The 17892-nt window shown below is 52.0% G+C and overlaps 1 protein-coding gene and 1 pseudogene across 2 annotated transcripts in view; both read right to left on the bottom strand.

Annotated features, from left to right (window-relative positions):
* RGMA (repulsive guidance molecule BMP co-receptor a) overlaps nt 1-17892 on the bottom strand; it is a 44803-nt gene that overhangs the window by 14179 nt on the left and 12732 nt on the right. For both annotated transcript variants that reach the window (XM_007990500.3, XM_007990501.3), the window contains exon 2: nt 14202-14317. In XM_007990500.3, the coding sequence (XP_007988691.2) occupies nt 14202-14317 (116 nt within the window). The remainder of the gene's footprint in view (nt 1-14201; nt 14318-17892) is intronic.
* On the bottom strand, nt 6309-8451 carry LOC103231225 (Y-box-binding protein 2-like; annotated as a pseudogene).

The following is a 17892-nucleotide window of genomic DNA, read 5'->3' as shown; positions in this document are numbered from 1 at the left end:
CAAGGTGCAAACCACAGCCCTCAGCCCCCAAGCTGCGTTCTCCTCCTTCACGCCTCTCGGATTTCCACACACTCCCTACCAGGCAACACATAGGTGCTGCAGGGCCACAAAAGATGAACAAAGTCAAGAGTTCTGCCCTTGGGGGCCTCACTGGGGAAGAGGCTGTGCACCTAGGACTGCATAGGGGAGGTGGGGTAGGTACATGGGCTGAGCCTCACCTCAGAAAACAAAACATGATCATGATAATAAAATACCCTGCGCTCCCGGGGCCTGTGCAGGTGACACATTGCTTTCCTGTTGGATCCTCGCTACTGCCCTGATTAGAGGGTAGGAATTTTTATCTTCATTTTGCAGATGCAAACATGGAGGCTTCGGGCGGGAGCAGGCCTGGGTCACACAAGTGGAAGGGCTGGAGCTAAGATGGGCAGGCTTGGAGCTGTTTCTATGCTTTTCAAAATGCCTATGTCACAAGTCCCTCCTCAGGACACCAGCTGAGACTGACCCAGCTCCCCCAAGGCCCAAAAGCATGATGTGGGTCTCCTATGCAGCCACAGACCCATCTGGTCTCAGGGCGGTAACCAGACGCCTCATCAATTCTGGGCCCTCCCTGCACAAAGGCCTGTGCGGAGCCCACCAGGAGCAGAGGCTGCTGCCAACTGATCCATCCCGACTTCTTGGGTTTCCCAGGTGCCCCAAACTCTCAGGGAACTTGGATCCAGCTCTGCAGATCTTCCTAAGAGTTTAAGAGGCTTCCTCTCTTCCAAAGCTCAAGGGAATGACTTGGAAAAGGTCACTGACAGTGACTAGCTGGGACAGAATAAAGGGTGCCTGTTCCCCTGTGCCATCTCTCCATGTGGAAAGGCAGCTCTCTGGGAACCATGGGTCCCAAAAATGTGTGTGTGGGGCCTCATTTCCCATGCGAGGGGCTGGGCAGTCCTCACAGGCAGTGACTGGAGTGAGGGGCCCTGACCTCCATGGTCATCCAATCACCTTGCCTCCAATGCACTAAATCACCAACTGCAGCCCCCCACCAGAGGTCAGGGACCTGAATGAAACCTGGTCCGGCATGAAAAGCAATAGCTTGGTATCACCTGCCAAAGAGATCTCAGAGGGGCTGATTTTTATGTGCTGTATCTTTATAAAAAGTAAAAGACCCCAATTCCAGGCAATAAACCTTAGACTTTTCTGATGCAAATGTCCATGGAAAGAAGGAAGGAAAGTTTGAGAGCTGAAAAATAGATCTTACAGCAACTCCTGCAAGTGGAAGAGGAAACCTGCTTTTCAGAGCAAGCCATGCTGAACACAGAGCCAGCTGCCCCGCAGAGGGTGAGCTGAGCACACCTGCCCAGGACTGCAGTCCAGAAAGTGGCCCCTTCTAGCGCTGGAGCCGCCTCTTGATGGATCCAGGACAGCCAACACATACACAACCAGGGGACTGAAAAACCTAAGAAGTTTCCTGAGCTTCCATTTCTACCCCAGCCACTGAGTGTGTCCTTGGGCAGGGGTCACCCCCCGGCCCCTTGTTAAGCTTTGCAACCTGGGGTTCGACCTCAGAGACACAGACACAGAGCTTTATGCCCCTTACAAGCATATTATGTGGTATTATGTGCACTGCATGTTTTGTTTTGACCCAGGACTCTTGAGGTCTTGAACTTTCAGGATTAGCTATGGTGGGGCAAACAGGAGAATCCAGAAGCCTACAAAGACAGTGGTCTGGCCCTCTCCAGATCCAAGAACAGAAAGTCCCTAAATTTGTCCCAGAGCCCCATGGGGTGAGGGACTCGGCTCAAGGGGTGATGCCCAGGCAATGCCTAGAAGACAGAGAGGCTCTCAGACTCGATGGGGGTGGGGTGGGCCCTTGGTGCTCAGGTCGGGACCCCGGCAACCATCTGACCCATTTGCTCCTGACTCGAGCAATCCAGGCCAGAGCTCACGGCTTCTCTGTGCAATCAAATTTATCAAAGAGCCCTAACAATCACTTTGTGACCAAAAACAATGGTTACTTTTCAAGGCACGCCATGGAATTTTAGAACCTGGGAGCCTGCGGATGCCAGAGGTCACTGGTTTACGCAGCAGGAAATCTCCCTGAAGCACTCCTGCCAGGGCAGGGCTGGCCCCTCCTGCCCTGGACAGCTCCGGCTGTGGATGCATACTGCGGCATCTCAGGGACTTCCCCTGGCCCTTGTCTAGAGTCACATAGGAAAGGGTGAAGTAGGGTGGCTTTGTGATTGTCGAGGATGGCCCCTCAGCTTCCCTGCGCCACTTTCTTGGTCCCTCCAGCTGCTCCTCTCTTTGGCTGTCACTGGACTGTCAGTGTCACCCATCTGCCCGTGCACAGCTCAGGTTCCTCTAGGCGGTGGCTGCTAAGCGGCCTCTTCCCCACTTGCAAGTCAATCTCCTGAGGGCTGGGGACCCCCTTCTTTGTCCTGGCGTCCATACTTCATACCCAAAGTCTATCAGGAGATTTACTTATTTTTTGACATAGAGTTGCTCTGTCACCCAAGCTGGTGTGTAGTGGTGCAATCTTGGCTCACTGCAACCTCCACCTCCCAGGTTCAAGCAATTCTCCTGCCTCAGCCTCTCGAGTAGCTGGGATTACAGGCGTCCACCACCACGCCCAGCTAATTTTTATACTTTAATAGAGATGGGGTTTCCATGTTGCCCAGACTTGGTCTTCAACTCCTGAGCTCAGGTGATCCACCTGCCTTGGCCTCCCAGAGTGCTGGGATTACTGGCGTGAGCCACCATTCCTGGCCCCCTATCAGAGATTTGATGCCTTTTTAAACCTCCCACCCAGGACCCTGTGCCTGGGAGATGCACTTGCCCCACAACCCACATAAACGTATGTAGGTGACATTTCACTCTTTTTGGGAGGCGGGCTCCAGACCGCCTTCCTCATGGACTGAGATAAGGTAGAGAGAAAGAAAAATCACAGCCACACAGCACGTCTGACTTAGTTCTTTTCCGTTCAATAACAACCTAGCACCTCTGAGAATCAGAAAGATAGGGCAGGGGGCTTGGAGCACCAGCTGCACCAACGCAGGCAGGATGAAAATATTTATGCACCAATGAGGCTCTAGCTGCTTTCAGAGACCTCCTTTGAACTGTTAATCAAGCCCAATCTTTCAGAATAATAGCCTGATTATTACTGCCCTGTTTGCATAACAAAGAAGCCCAATAAGACTTATTTTGCAGTGCACAAGGGGGTGTGAAGGATCGACCCTGAGAAAGGAGTCCTAGGAATGCAGTGAGCTGCTGCAGAGCCTGAACCCAGGAATAAAGACAATGCAATCTGCCACCAAGAAAAGCTCAATAGACCAATAAATTACCCGCGTGCAAAGGGATTAGATCAGGTTTCAGTTACTGTGTAGGAGGGGTGGGGTGAGCCGGAGAGGGAAAAGACCTGCCCTCTCTTAAAGGGGTAAGGCTCATTTTGAGTGCAAGCCCCAGGGTCAAGCTGTTTTCGTCTAACTCTGTGGCCTGCGTGGGAACTGCCTGAGTTCAATTACTTGCTCCAAGTTCTGGACCCTTGTATGTGCCGGGCACTGTGATTAATGCTGTTTCTGGAACAAACCCCAGTTAATCTCTGTGCTCAGGTAGGGTTAATCACATAAACTTATAGAACACAAAGCAAACATGTTTCATCTGAACACGTAACAGCAACAAAGGTTTAAGAATGGAAGTATGAGAGGGTATCAGGCAAGTAGCGTTTCAACGAGGTTCTGAATTTGACAGGTGATGCAGGGCAAAGATCCGACGACAGGGTCCTCCAGAACAACTGAGCTTGGCAGGAGGTGACATGCTGGCTGGTCAGAGTGTAGTCAGGAGTTTGGGGTCAGACACAGAAACCTAGAGTGCCACCTGTTCCCATTAGGAAGCAAATGTCACTCAGCCTCAAACCACTTTGCTCTGTGGTGCAGGGATTCTGCAAACCCCATCTCTTTCATCGCTGGGTTCCCTGTTAAATTTCCCCATGAGGAGACACTAGATAGAGAAGGGAAGATGGGAGGCAGGAGACAGGTTTACCTGCCATCCCCAAGGCTGTTTCTCCCACCACTGCCCAGCAATGGCCCTTCTTCCCCATCAGAGTCCCGGGCCCTCCTCCAAGCTTGCCTTCCTTCTGTCCCTCTGGCTGCAGGGGTTGAAACAGCTTCTGCCACTCTCTGTTTTAGTGGCTTCTCTTTGCCCTTTCAGTCTTCCCATGCCCATAACAATGTCCTACATGAAGTTCCCTCTGCGGAAACATCCCGGGTGGGTTTTGCTTTTCTGATTGGACCCTGGCACGCCAGCCTAAGGATTTCTACCTTTTTCCAATAGATGGCAGGGAGCCCCTGAAGCATTTTCAGTGAGCACCCAGGGCATGATCAGAACACTATTTTAGGAAGCAGTGTAACTAAAGAGGCGATGGCTTCCATTAGGATGGAGGCAGGCAGAAGGAAGGGAGGGAGAGCAGTTTAAGAGAGAAATCACTGCCAGTGCCTGTGGAGACACTAGCCTTGAAGCCTCAGACCTCCCATGTCCCCTTCTTCACTGTCCACCTCACCTGAGCAGCAGATGCTGAGATGCCCTTCTTAGCAACATGCCACGTCCCCCGTTCAAAGGAGGCGGAGGAGGGAGCACTGAGCCAGGGGGCCGGCCAGTTCACACCCACTGAGACTCAAGCTGCCACCCCTCTCCACCCTCTCCTGTCCTTTGTGCCTCAGTGCTGGATCTCACAGGGAACAGTAACAGACGGACTTACCACCCATATGTGGCAAACTCTGGCCAGAGCAGTATTCAGGAGTCTCCTTGAGTTGAGATGTCTGAGGCTGCCTGTTTGTGTCACTCCTGCAGGAATTTCACTCTGTCATCCTGGTGTAAACATCCGGGTGTTTGGCATCAGATACCGAAAGGAACACACCCAGGTGAGCGCTGGATTTTTCACCAGGTGCAGTAGACCCTACCTTTAACCTACAAGCAGCCAGAATGTGTCACCTTTTCTAAAAGGCATTCCTCCCTGAGTCTAGCTCAAGAATGTCCCAGGGAACCTGTGACTCCAATGTGGCTCCACCCTTTGAATCCACTGGAAATTTTCTAGGAGGTTTGCTCTAGAAACCAGCCACAGGAGAAAGAGGGAGCTTCTCAGAGAACCTTAGTTAACTGTGGAGGTGGCGGGGGGGGTGTGGTCAGTTCGGGTGCTGGGGTCGTGGAGGGGTAACTCACAGCCACATGAGCAACGGCAAAAGTAGCCGAATGCCACTCACGGAGCTCAGGCAGGAGGTACTGCCTGTGTCACATCCAGCCAGGGCTGCTCTGCCCCAGCCTCACTCATACCAAGTGGCTGCACGAAACCACACTGTGTGCCAAGGGAAAGGGTACACCTCAGCTTTCCAAACTGCCCTCCCATCCCTCAGTTCCTCTTGGGGCCACGTGGAGGCAGACCATGGGCAAGTAGGATGGTGTGAGAGTGTGGTGTTCACCCTCTGGCCCAAGGCCACAAACAGCTTGAGTGGGGGGCTGATAGCTTCTCTAGGCAAGAGGGGCCCTAGGCTGGCAAGAGCTGGACACAGGATTCCATGCCAGCACCATCCTGTCTCAGGGCAGAGTTAGATAAGCTACTCCGAGTTCCACAAGGTAGGTGATTATAGGCGGACATAACTTTCCAGATGTAAATAATGCTTGCAGGTGAGCACTTTGGTCCTCCAGCTTTGAGGCATAACTCCTTTTCCTGAGTCTAGGGCTGGCGCTGCCTCTAGTGACCCTGGGCTCCTCCGCTTAGCCTGCGGGTCTAAATGCCTTTGAAGTGGTTTTTCTCCTTCAATGCTGCCGGCAGGCAGGCCTTCCTCCTTCACCTTCTGTGTGCGGGGGAAATGCAAATGCACGCCAGCTGGGCTCCTGCCCAGCCTGTGCACACACATGTGTGGGTCTGTGTTCATGTGGCATTTCTTAGCACAGGGAGCAACAATGGGCTTCCTTCTGCAGGGACCTCGGTGCAGAGGCATCGCTAATCGGTGTCTGGGTATTTTGCTGGCTGGAGTGAAATGGTGCACGAAATGAATAAATAGGCAAAACCCAACAGACATACATCTGACTTGGGAAAATGTGCACAATGACAAGTCTGCCAACTTGTCTTCCTGTGACTGGGTGGTATCGTCCTCTTTAGAATGCTATGCCATGGTGAGCAAGAGGCAGAGGGCCTTTGGGAGGAGGCAAAAATCCTAGATCCTTGGAAAATGCATATCCTCATCATAGCCCCGAAGTCGATTTCTTCTCCCCCATCCCAAGTCTTCTTTACCACACAGTACAGAGTCCAATATACTACACGGTCAGTTTTGTTTTTTGTTTTTAAGATGGAGTCTTGCTCTGTTGCCCAGGCTGGAGTGCAGTGGTGTGATCTCAACTCACTGCAACCTCTGCCTCCCGGGTTCAAACAATTCTTCTGCCTCAGCCTCCTGAGTAGCAGGGATTACAGGCACACGCCACAATGCCCAGCTAATTTTTTGTATTTTTTTTTCCAAGGCCACAGGAAAGCCTGTTTTTGTTTTTACTGGAGGCTCAGGTGGCACATGACAGATCAGAAAATGGCTTCAGAGGTTGGGGGCCAGGAGAAAACAAAAATAAACTTGGGGAGGGAGGGAAGAAAAACAGGAGGGGGTTAAGAGCTGGCTGGTTCCTTCTCAGCCTGAGTTAGGGGAGGGGGTGGGTGTCTCTGAACAGTAAGGATGGCTCCCTTCCTTCAACCCTTGATAAGGGAAGGAAAAAACAGCAAAAGGCTGTTGCTTTGACTCTCCTGAGTCTCAAGAAAAAGGTGAAAAGATGGTGTTTTGATACCATGAATTGTGGGAAAGGGGGAGCAGGGTACTGGGTATGGTACAAGTCAGTCGGAAAAACTGGCAGATACCAGATGGCAGCTCTGGGTGTCCTTTGAGTTGGAACCACTCCAGGATGGTGGTGGTGGGGTCCCCACTGTTGATAGGGGCTGAGGTCTCAGGGGCTGCCCAGGGCGAGGGCCCGCTGCCGTCTCCGCTGGAAGTAGGGGCGGTTTCCTGGGCCCTGGGGCTCAGGGCGGGAACCATCAGCAGGCCCTTGGCTGGGCTTGGTCTCACCTTCCCCACCTTCCGTGGTAGGCTGCGGGGCGGCCTGGGGGGGAAAGGCCTTCGGTACCTGGGCCGGAATTGGGGTCGGGGGAGCCGCTCATCTCCCTGCTGTTGGTGCCCCTCCAATGGGGTTCTTTGGGTTCTACCCCGTCAGTGCCCTCTGTAGGCTGCTGCTGGTTGGGGGGCCGAGGGCCTCGCTCAAACCGCCGTCGGTGGAAGGGTGGGGGGCGCCGTCGTCTGGGCCGCTGCCCAGAGTCTTCAGCCCGCTCCCCTGCGCTGCTAGGTTTTGTCCCCCATGAAGGGATCTCTGCCACCATGTGTGGTGGGGCAACTGAGGGAGGCCGGGGGACGAATCGGCGGAACCTATGTCGGCTGGGGGCATAATGACTGCCCTTCACGGGCACCTCCCCAGGCCCAGTTACATTAGCGGCTTCTGTGCCCTTCTCTCCTTCCACGACATCAAATTCCACAGTCTGCCTATCTCCAACGCTGCGCAGAAACTTCCCGGGGTTCTTTTAATAGCTGTCTGGTGAACAAAGACATCTTCCTTGGTGTCATTCCTGTTGATGAATCCGTAACCATTCCGGACGTCGAACCATTTGACAGTGCCCAGGACTCGGGTTGCCAGCACCTGCTTGTCCGCCTGACTCCGGGCGCAGGGGGCTGGGGGGCAGGGTGGGTGGCGGGCGCGGGGGCCAGGCGCCAAGGGGGTCCCTGCAGCGGGACGAGGCGGCTCCGCCCCCACCGCCGCTGTCCACCCCACCGCCTGCTTTCTGCGACTCCCCTGCGGGCACTGGTACCACCACCGCTACCACCACTGCTACCACCCCGGGCATGATCGCCGCGGGGACGGCTGTCGCCTCCACCTCGCTCATCCTGCCGGGTCCAGTACCGGCCCCCACCACCACAGCCTCCACCACCCAGTTTTTCGTATTTTTGGTAGAGACAGGTTGGCCAGGCTGGTCTTAAACTCCTGACCTCAAGTGATCCACCCTCCTTGGCGTGAGCCACCGAGCCTGGCACTACATGGCAAATTTAATGACCCATTTATCCAAAATCTGTGCATGGGAAAAGGGCAGGAGTCTGGGTTCTACTTCTGGCTCTGCTATGCAACTAGCTGTGTGTGCAATGTGGGGAGAACCTCTCCGACCCTATGTTTTCTCATCAGTGAAATGGGAATGATGATCCTCATGGGAATGTCCTTAAGGCATTTAGCAGAACACTTGCTACACTGCGACCACTCAATCAAAAGAGCTTTAAACATTATTACTCTCCTTCAAATGATCCTACTTTGTAGAGAAGAATATAAAGGTATTCTATCTTGAAAGATGTTTGTGAAATGTTCATTAGTGACAGTTGTCTGTGGGAGGTTGGATTTTGGGTTATTTTTATTTTATTACTTATCCCTTTCAGCCTTCAGAGTTAAAAATGAGTACTGTTTTTATAACCAGAAAAAATTATTTTGGAAAAAAACTTGAGTATCTGGAAAAAGGAAAAAAAAAATCCTGTGGTCTTTGCCCATTGAGCAAAACCCAAAACAAACAGAAACGCACACAAAAACCCAAGGGCCCTGTAGTTCCCAGGACTATGTGGGTGTGCTTGGGGTGGGTGGAGAAAAGAAGGGCATATAGAAACAGAAATGAGGTTCCTGCTTTTATAAACAGAACTGGTGCTTTACAAGAGGACAAAAACGTAAGGCCCATGAGGCACCAAGCCCAGGAGGTAGCTCAGTTGTCAGCAACCAAGGTAACAGGTGCCCCCGGCATCGGGGGTCTGCACTGGACCCCTGCAAATGGCACTGAGCTTGGAGTGGTGAAACTGGGCAGTGCCCAGAGCAATGCCTTAGAGCAGCCAGGTGTGGTGGGGTGGTATATGGGGAGTCAAGGCGGGAGAAAAGAGGTGACCTAGGGCTTGAGGACGTATTTGAAGCCTTGGAAATGAGCTTGGGAAAAGTGGGGGGCCAGGAGTCAGAGGCCCTCCCTTCTGATGCTCCAAAGAACGCCATGAGAGGCCATGAGCTCCTGGGCAGGAGTTTCAGAGTGATTCATTTGGCACCATGGCGAGGGTTGGGGGAGGCAGGCAGGTCCTAAGCCTGTCCACTGTTGCAATGGCAGCAAAGACAGAGGGAACAGGCAGGACCAGGAGGAGGAAGGACCCACGGCCTCAGGTGATTAGACAACATGGAGAAGCCCACTTCACACGCAGGACTTCACAGATCTGGACAGGGGAGTCCCTAACAGACACAGGGTAGGCATGAGTCCAGGGGACAGGAGAGGATAAAACTAGGGTTTTATCTAACTGTCCTGGTGTGCCAGGGACTGAGGATAGTTCTCAGAACATATAACCTCTAGTTTTAAAACTAGGAAAGTCCTAGGCAAACTGGGATAAGTTTGCTACCTTCGAAGAAAGACTACCTTCAATTTAAGGCTAGTTGAATTTTTGCCAAGCAGCAAACAGCATGGCCCCCCTAACTGCTACTCAACCAACACCTAAAGTTGGGGTTCTCTGCCCAGTTCTAGGCCCTGCACGTTCCACCAAAGACAAAATCTCTAACAGGAACTACACTCCCCTCAACACGTAAACCGGTCCCCACCTTCAGCCTCTTATCTTCCAAGGCCTCCTCTTCCCCATCTCATAGAGTGGCCTTATCTGTGCCCACAGATCACCTCTCCCCAGCTCCCATCCTCTGAGCGCTGGAGTGACTACTAGCAATTTCTCCAACTTTGCGAAGACCTTTCCCTTCTTCAGATCACAAGACCAGAGATCCTTTCCCTTTCTCCTCAATTCACTCTCAGGGCCTAGTGACTGACAATCTGTAGAATTTTATGTGTGTGCTCTCCCTAGAAGCCAATGCTCTGTTCTGCAGATGCCTTCATACATTGGTTGCGAGCTGGCTGGTTCTTGCCACTGAACATCAACTCCAAATTCACCTTTTAAAGCCTAACCCCAAAGTGATGGTATGAGAAGTAGGAGGGATTTGGGAAGTGATTAGGTCATGAGGGTGGAGCTTGCAAGAATGGGATTAGTGCTCTTATAAAAGGGATCCCACAGAGTATCCTCACTCCTACCCTGTGAGGACAGAGTTATAAGGCACCATCTACAAGTCAGACATCGAATCTGCCAGCACCTATCACTCTTGGACTTTTCCGCCTTCAGAACTGTGAGCAATAAATGTCTGCCATGTACAAGCCACCCACTTATGGTATTTTGTTACAGCAGCCCAAACAAACTAAGACACTCTCCCCTTGGGACACAAAGTCCTACTGGGAGAGCAACAGTGTGGTAAGCAGGCTGATCTGCTGATGCATTTTTGTTTGTTTGTTTTTGAGACAGAGTTTCATTCTGTCACCCAGGCTGGAGTGCAATGGCGCAATCTCAGCTCACTGCAACCTCTACCTCCCGGGTTCAGGCGATTATCCTGCCTCAGCCTCTCAAGTAGCTGGGATTACAGGCTCATGCCACCACACCCAGCTAATTTTTGTATTTTCAGTAGAGACGGGGTCTCGCTATGTTGGTCAGGCTGGTCTCTAACTCCTGACCTCAAGCAATCTACCCACCTTGGCCTATGAAAGTGCTGGGGTTACAGGCGTGAGCCACCGCGCCCAGCTGATGCATTTTTGAATAGCAGCTCTGATAGAAATAGTCTCGTTTCTATAGCCACACAGATGTGCCTGGCTACTGCAGAGGGCCTTGGTCTCCCGAAACCTTAGTTACCCACCGAGGACTAACATTTCTAAAACAGCTGCAGTTTAAAAGTATAAGGGGAAGAAAGAAGGAACAAAGAAAGGCTGGAGCGCAACAGTTCTTAGAACAGCAATCCTCAAACTTGAGCATGCATCAGAGTTCCCTGGAGGGCCTGCTCTAGAACACAGACTGCAGGGCCGCAGGGCCCCAGCTCCAGAGTAACTGCTTCTATAGTTCTGGAGTGGGCCTAGAACTTGCATTTCTAACCAGTTCCCAAGGAAAGCAAATGCTGCTGGTCCAGGGACCACACTTTGAGAACCACTGTGCTGAAGTACAGGACCCATACATAGTGAACAGGAAGTCTGGTGACATGTCCAAAACATATACCCGGATGGATTTATCTTGGAAATCTTTTCAAAAATGTCGCAATAGCTTCAAAGTTTAAAAAGCCATCTATTAACTGTGATTTGAGTAGGATGCCATTTGTGGAATGCTCTTTTAAGAATCCTTTCTGACCTCCCTTCCTAGATAGACGTGGGTACTGTCTGCCTGTGCTGTCCCTAAAGAATCATGTGAACAGACACCTTTCCAGCCCACTTGACAGTGCAGGGGCCCTTTCTCTTCACCAGGCTGTGGTCTGCCTGAGGGGCTTAGTTAGAGGGTTCCAAAGGTTGTCACTGAGTCAGGAACACAGTAAGTTGGCCATCTCCATCGACTAAGTAAATGCAAACACTGGAAACGCACAAACGCTCTCAGTGTAGCCGAGGTGAAGGCATCTTTCTTCACATAACTATGTTCAATTTAATTTGCACTCCTATAGGCTTACTCCTGGCAGCCATTCAAGCTGACTAGCACAGAACAAACCGAGGCTTTCACGCAGCTGCTCGGCCAGTTTCCACCTGTCTTCACAGGAGAGGCCAAGGCACACAGGGGCCCCCAGTGTGTCTGGGTGCCTTGCACTTGCCGGGGCTTTCTTTATTTCTTGAACTCCCACCTTGCTCTCCAGACCCGCAAGTTTTCTAACTTTATTCCTAAGTGGCCCCTCTCCTGGTCAATGTGTCAAAGAATGAGACAGTCTCTCTTTGTTGTGGAAATTTTCCATTTCATCCCTTACTTATGAAACTGTCTTTTGACCCACGTTTCTAGAGCACACAAGTTTTGCAGCCCCCAGTTTATTTAGTTTTGGGATACTGGAAGCTCAGTTTTCAGTAAGGTGGGCAATTTTGACTAAACGCAGCCGTCAAGCCCTCAAATGAGAAGAAACGTTAGCCAGCTGGCATGACAGGAGAGCAGCTATCAGTTCTATCGGCCAGGTTTTAGTTACCAGCCTTGACGCCAAAAAGAAATGGGTTTCTTGGAAACAAAAGTGATGGAATTTGGGCTGTGACTTATATAACCTACCAGTGTTCCTCAGCCTATGCCGGGATACTTTAAAATCAAAGTTTTTAGGATGGAGAAATAAATCGAGAAACAACAAAAACACCACCACTCAGGCCGTGCAGCCTGCTACCTCTGGGAACTTCTGCCAGGCCTTCCTTTCCTCCCTAGCCCCAAAAGTTAACAAGTGCTGCAGCTTTAAGAGCAGGAAGGTGTTGTTTTAAGGGCCTCTAAGCCCCCCTTCTCAATTTCAGCTTTGAGCTGAGATCACATCCCCCACGGCAGCCAAGGGACAAAAGCCATTTATCAACCCATCTGATAAAACTTCCAATGGGCTGGATCTTTATCTAGCCCAAACCAAGAACACAAATTGCAAACTCCTGCTTTTCCAAAACGTTGACTTCTTTTTAAATAGGGTGATTTTTATTTTTATTTTGAATACTTGGGAGGAAACCAAATTGGCCTGTTCTGCCAGACTCTTAAGTAGGTGGAGAAACTGCCTTTTAAATACACTGGGGGTGGGGAGAGGGCACCCTGCTGTTCGATCCCCTGTGGAGGTTTTGATATTCCAAGCTCAGTACTTTTTGGGGATACCAAGATCCCTCCCCCCACATCTTGTCCTTGGCCAGGCCTCTCAATGGAACCCAGGTCTGGAGAGCAGGTTGCGGCTCTCTGGGACCTTCCTGGGGTGCGCAGTGGTAGAGTAAGCCGTATGCACAAGTCTGAGCTGGCGCTGGGGGCCAGAAGCAGGGCTGGGACTAGGGGGTAAACTGACCTCTCGCTCCCTACTGTTCACTGTCTGCGTGATCCGCCCACTGGGAGCCCCAACTCGCAGCCAGGCCAAGCCAGACCTGCCCAGTTTTGCCAGTTCCTTGAAACCCAGTTGGCTGAAAAGCAAATCAAAATAACCCAATCCGAGTCTAAACTCAAGTCCTTTCTTGCAAAGCTCAGTGGTGCGCGGGGGCTGCGGCTCCACGCCCGGCTGTGGCGCAAAACAAGCTGCATTTTTTTCAGAAAGACACCTCTGAACCCCGAAAACACAATGGAAACGGCTAGGAGATCCCGCCTTGCGCCGGGGAGGCCATTTGGCCCGTGACATTGTGTTTATTTGTATTTTTAGCAAGAAAAAAAAAATGGGTATAAAGGGCTTAACTGGCGTTTTCTGGCTGTGAGCAGCATATGGCAAAAATGAAATAAAGTTTTATGAAACATCATAAAGAAAACAGGCCGGGGATTTAAGTTGCGTGCCTCCCCCCTCCCCCCGAAAGGGAAAAAAAAGTAAAGAAACTGGAGCGTTTGGGAAGGAACAAATGCTTCTCTGTGGAGTTGGTCTCCCTTCCCCCAACAAAAACAAGAGGTCCGGGCTCCGAGGAATTTGAAAGCAGCGATCTGCCAAAAACATTGTGAAAAACTATGGGGGATTCATTGGAAACAGATGGGCTTTTTCAGCTTTAATTCTGAAATTCTCTCCCTTTCTGACACAATAAAAACAAACAGGGGGCGACGCAGAAAGTTATCAAACAGGAACACCAGCTCATTTGAGCCGGGTCCGTGGGTGTCCCCGCGTGGCCAAATGCGTGGAAACGGGACGAGGTCTCCAGGGAGGGGGCTGTCGGGAACTTGGCTGGGACCTCAGGGGCGCCCCTGGCTCCACCCCTGGGCACCCGGCAGGTTTGCAAACTGCTGGGCGAGGAGCTGAAGAGTGTCCCCAGCACCGAGGGCGTGCCTCCCCTTCTCCCTCTCTTCCCGACCCCCTAGGAGGCACGTTACCAGCACCCCTTTTCTCGGAAAAAGGGAAGGGAGTGAGGCACCCCCGGTCTCTGCGCCCTCCCCACCCGGTTCCTTCTCACTGCAACTCGGGCGGGGTGCCCCTCTCTGGGTTCCTCAAGGGCAGGCATCGCACCCACGACGGGGTGCAGGAGAAACAAAGACCCGTGGAAATGGGAGGCGGGGTCCGGAGGACGTCTAGAGAACCTGAGCCCGGACTCACTCGCGCAAATCTGGTCCCGCATTGGTGCGCGGCCCAGGGACCCGGCCCCGCGCGCCCGGCCGGCAGTGCCTTACCTGCGGGAAAGCTGCAGAGAAGGAAGGCGAGGGTCGGCCAGAATCCCAGGGCTGAACGTCCTGCCCCTCTCCCCATACCCATCCATCCAGCTCGGCCTGATACCACTAGCCTCTCCCTGGAAGAAGAGTTCAGAAAAAAAGGAGAAGAAAATAAATCACGCTGCGGAGAAAGGGCAGCCTCGCTCCGCCGGCGGGAGCAGCGAGCCGGGAGGCTCGGTCCACCTCGGCCGCTGGCGCCCGGCGCGCTCCCCTTCCCGCGCCCGCCCCCCGCGCGCCCCTCCCTCGCCATCCATCACTCGGTTCCCCGCCAATGTCGACGCGGCCCCGCGCCCCAGCCGCCTGCGCCACGCCCCCTCGCGCTCGGGTTTCAGAGAGGCAGGCGAGGTAGCGGGAGGCTGCCGGGTGGGGACTCAGGCTGCCCGGCTGCGGCGCAAGCCCTGAGAACCTCGGAAAACCACGGCCCTAGATCAGAGGCAGCGCCACGCTCTCCGACCCTCGCGCCATCTCCAGCCCGCGGCTGTCCTTGCAAAACACGCCCTGCACCCTTGGGAGGCCCAAGCCCCACAGGGCATAAGGGAGGTAGGGCGCCTCCTTATTCCCCTCCACAAATATCCAATCCAAGTAGAAAACCGTGCTTGGAGACAAATCTCAGCCCTACTTTCTAACCAGACTGCCGACCCCAAGCTGCCACCGACGCCCCCTGGCTCATCTGTCGCACTCAGACGCGACACCGGTGTAGGAGGCTGAAAAATCCACTTCCGAGTTGTCTAGGTCTGGGCAGGTTGGCTCTCTGCATCTCAGCTACTAACGCACCTCGAGGTTCCCGCCAGTCGGGGCCCCAGGCCACCCATCCTGACTGGGCTTGGGCTGCCTCCAGCACCCCCTTCAAGCACCTCGCTGCTTCCTGAGGACTTGCCCCGGCTGCGCCCCCGAGCTGAGGGCCTGCGGGCCTAACCTTGCCACCCTGACACAGCTGCTACTCCAGAGATGTGGCTATGTCCGTCCTCGTCGCGCGCAGGGCCGGACGGTTTGGCGCTCTCTGTGAGGCCCGCAAGGCTGCACTTGGGAGGGCTTCAGGATGGTGACCTTTCCTAACTCTGTCGCTTATTTTTCTGGGAAAAAAACATCTCCTTCCCAAGGTTCCCTGGGCCCTGCAGTTCTGCTGCCGTTGTGGTATTTAAGGGACTGGTAACTTCCCCTGAGAGACATCTTTTGGATGAAACACAAATAGTCCTGAGCAAGTGTTTTTAGTCAAACCAATTCCTCCCACCACCATCCTCACCTCACTCCTAAGCCTGCCCATCTGGTTCTTCGGGGAAAAAACACCTCTGGGTTTTTATCCAATTTAGATGTTTCTCTTAAGCACTATCACAGTCCTCACTTGCTGCAAAGGCCACACAGGCTGCAAGGCTGCAGGGCTGCAGCTGCATTTGGGGTTCTGGCTGCCAGGTCGGGGGTGTGGAGAGGAGCAAGCTTTGAAGGAAGAGCAGAAGGCCCTATGTCTGTGAAGACACAACCCCAGCAGCAAGACTTATGAATCTGGCTTCCACAAAACAGGTACACAAGGGGACCATGCCTCAGCCAGCTGTGCAACAGGGCAACACGAAGCTGCTCTTTCCTAAGGTGGAAACGCCAGACACAACTCTCCTTTACAGTGGGGGTACCACTGTGTTTCCCTAAAATATTTAGGTCTCAGATCGACAGGCTCTAATTGTTTTTTCCCCCAAACCAGGGTTCATTTTAGGCATGACTCTGCAAAATGCTACGGTTTTCCCAGTGAAAGCCCACCATTGAAAATGGTCTTCTCTTCAAGCTTGGCCAGTCCTGGGGCCCCACCCAACAAGTTATTCTGCAGCGTCATGGAACGGCAGCCCATTCCAGCGGCCACCGGGGCATGCTAAGCAGACACTGTGCCAGGCTGCACAGAGGCAACCATGTGGCCTTTTCACCTCTGAGGTCCACTAATTAACACCATTTGCTAGAGTCTGCCTTTCACCAGCTAGTTCTAGAGTCTTTCGCTAATGAGAAGGGATCACTGGCATTCCAAGTCACCTGGACAGTAATTAACCACCGTCACTGCTGCAGCATGTCTAGGTCAGAGACCAGGGCTCAGGATCCAGGGGAGGCCATGCAGCCCGCAGAAGCCCAGAGATCATGCCCTTCTGGGGCTGCCCTTGCCCAAGAGTGGACTTTTCGCAGCAGGCCTTTTTTTTTTTTTTCCCCCAATGAGAACAGAAAAAAGAAATCTTCAACTATGTTACAAAAGCAGAAAAAAAGAGGAGTTTCTTCCACATCAGGAAATGTCATCCAATAATATTCTTAAAGCAAGGATAACTAAATAAAATACTTGTGCAGCATATTCTGCAATTCCATTATATACAGGTTTTTTTTTTCAAAGCTATTTTTTTTTTTAGTATCGTTAATATAAAGCAGTTGCACAAAAAGCAAAGGTATTTTGACAAACAGGTGTATCCATTTATTCCTTTTTAGGAACAGTATCTAAAAAAAGAACCGCTCTCTGCCCTCCCCTCAAAAAGACAAGATTCATCCAGACACATCGGGATATATGTACAACATAATAAACCCCATCCTAAAGAAGCAACTGAGATAAACCCCACGGGATACAGAATCAGAACCGTAAAAATCATAGTGAAGTTTGCTTGCTGTAAAGCCTGAGAATTTTTTTTTTTTTTTCAGTTGGTTCTTCTCGCAGCAGGACTTTTAACCTCTACATTTCAGTTTCTTCATCTGTAAGGATCAGGCTGATAATATTGTCACTCCAAGAATACAACTGAATAGAACCTGGAAGAAGCCCCAGGTCATGGGAGTTCCAGTGTCCCTGCTAGGGGACGGGGACTGGCTGCCATTTTAGGACGAGACCCCAGTCTTACAGCATGAGCAAATAATTTGGGAAAGGGATGCAAAGGGCTTTTTTTTTTTTTCTCCCCTCTCTTGAAGAGAAATGTCTGAGGCTGAATTTGGACATCTTCAAAGTGGGGACTTGGCCATCACACAGTTTAGACTATCATGAGAAATCTAGCCCCAACTAGAGCAGTACGGGGTTGTGCTGATCTTGAGGAATCTATCTATACTGGCTAAACCAATCAACTTTTAAACAACTCCCCAACTCTCTGCAGGAATAAAAAATTCCTAAAACGTTAGATTTGAGAACTCAGCACTCTGTTTGCCATAGAAACTCATTTAACTCAAAAGTGTAGTTGACTTCAAACACACAGCCCCACAGAGTCTAACTAAGTATGTGGTGTCTCCTAGGCTATAGCTTAGACCTGGGGATACAGACACTCTCATGCATAGCTCTTGCTCGCTTTCTTCAGCCCTGATTGTGGAGGCCCCAATCCTAAGCATCCCCCTCCACCTTCTCTCCCTCTCCACGCGGGGGGGGGGGGGGGTAGCTATTTGATGGGGGGAAGGGGTCAAGGGGCTTCTGAAAGGAAGGGTTCTGCATACGGCTGAAGCCCTCTCAGGGGCAGTGACAGTCAGGGGCTCCAACTTTGCCTGCTTCTGGGTATGAACAGAGTGTTCTCAAATCTAGGGCCTGATTCATCAGTCAACAAATACATATTCAGGACCTGAGGCAGGCTAGACCTTGGGGGATAAATAAGACAGTCCCTATTTTTGAATTGCTGGTACCAGATAATAGAGAAAAATGAGTGCTAAAGGAGAGGTGAGG

This window comes from Chlorocebus sabaeus, chromosome 29 (genome assembly GCF_047675955.1).
Source record: "Chlorocebus sabaeus isolate Y175 chromosome 29, mChlSab1.0.hap1, whole genome shotgun sequence".
Lineage (NCBI taxonomy): Eukaryota > Metazoa > Chordata > Mammalia > Primates > Cercopithecidae > Chlorocebus > Chlorocebus sabaeus.
Note: the sequence above shows the minus strand (reverse complement) of the source record. Positions and strands in the feature narration are given on the sequence as shown.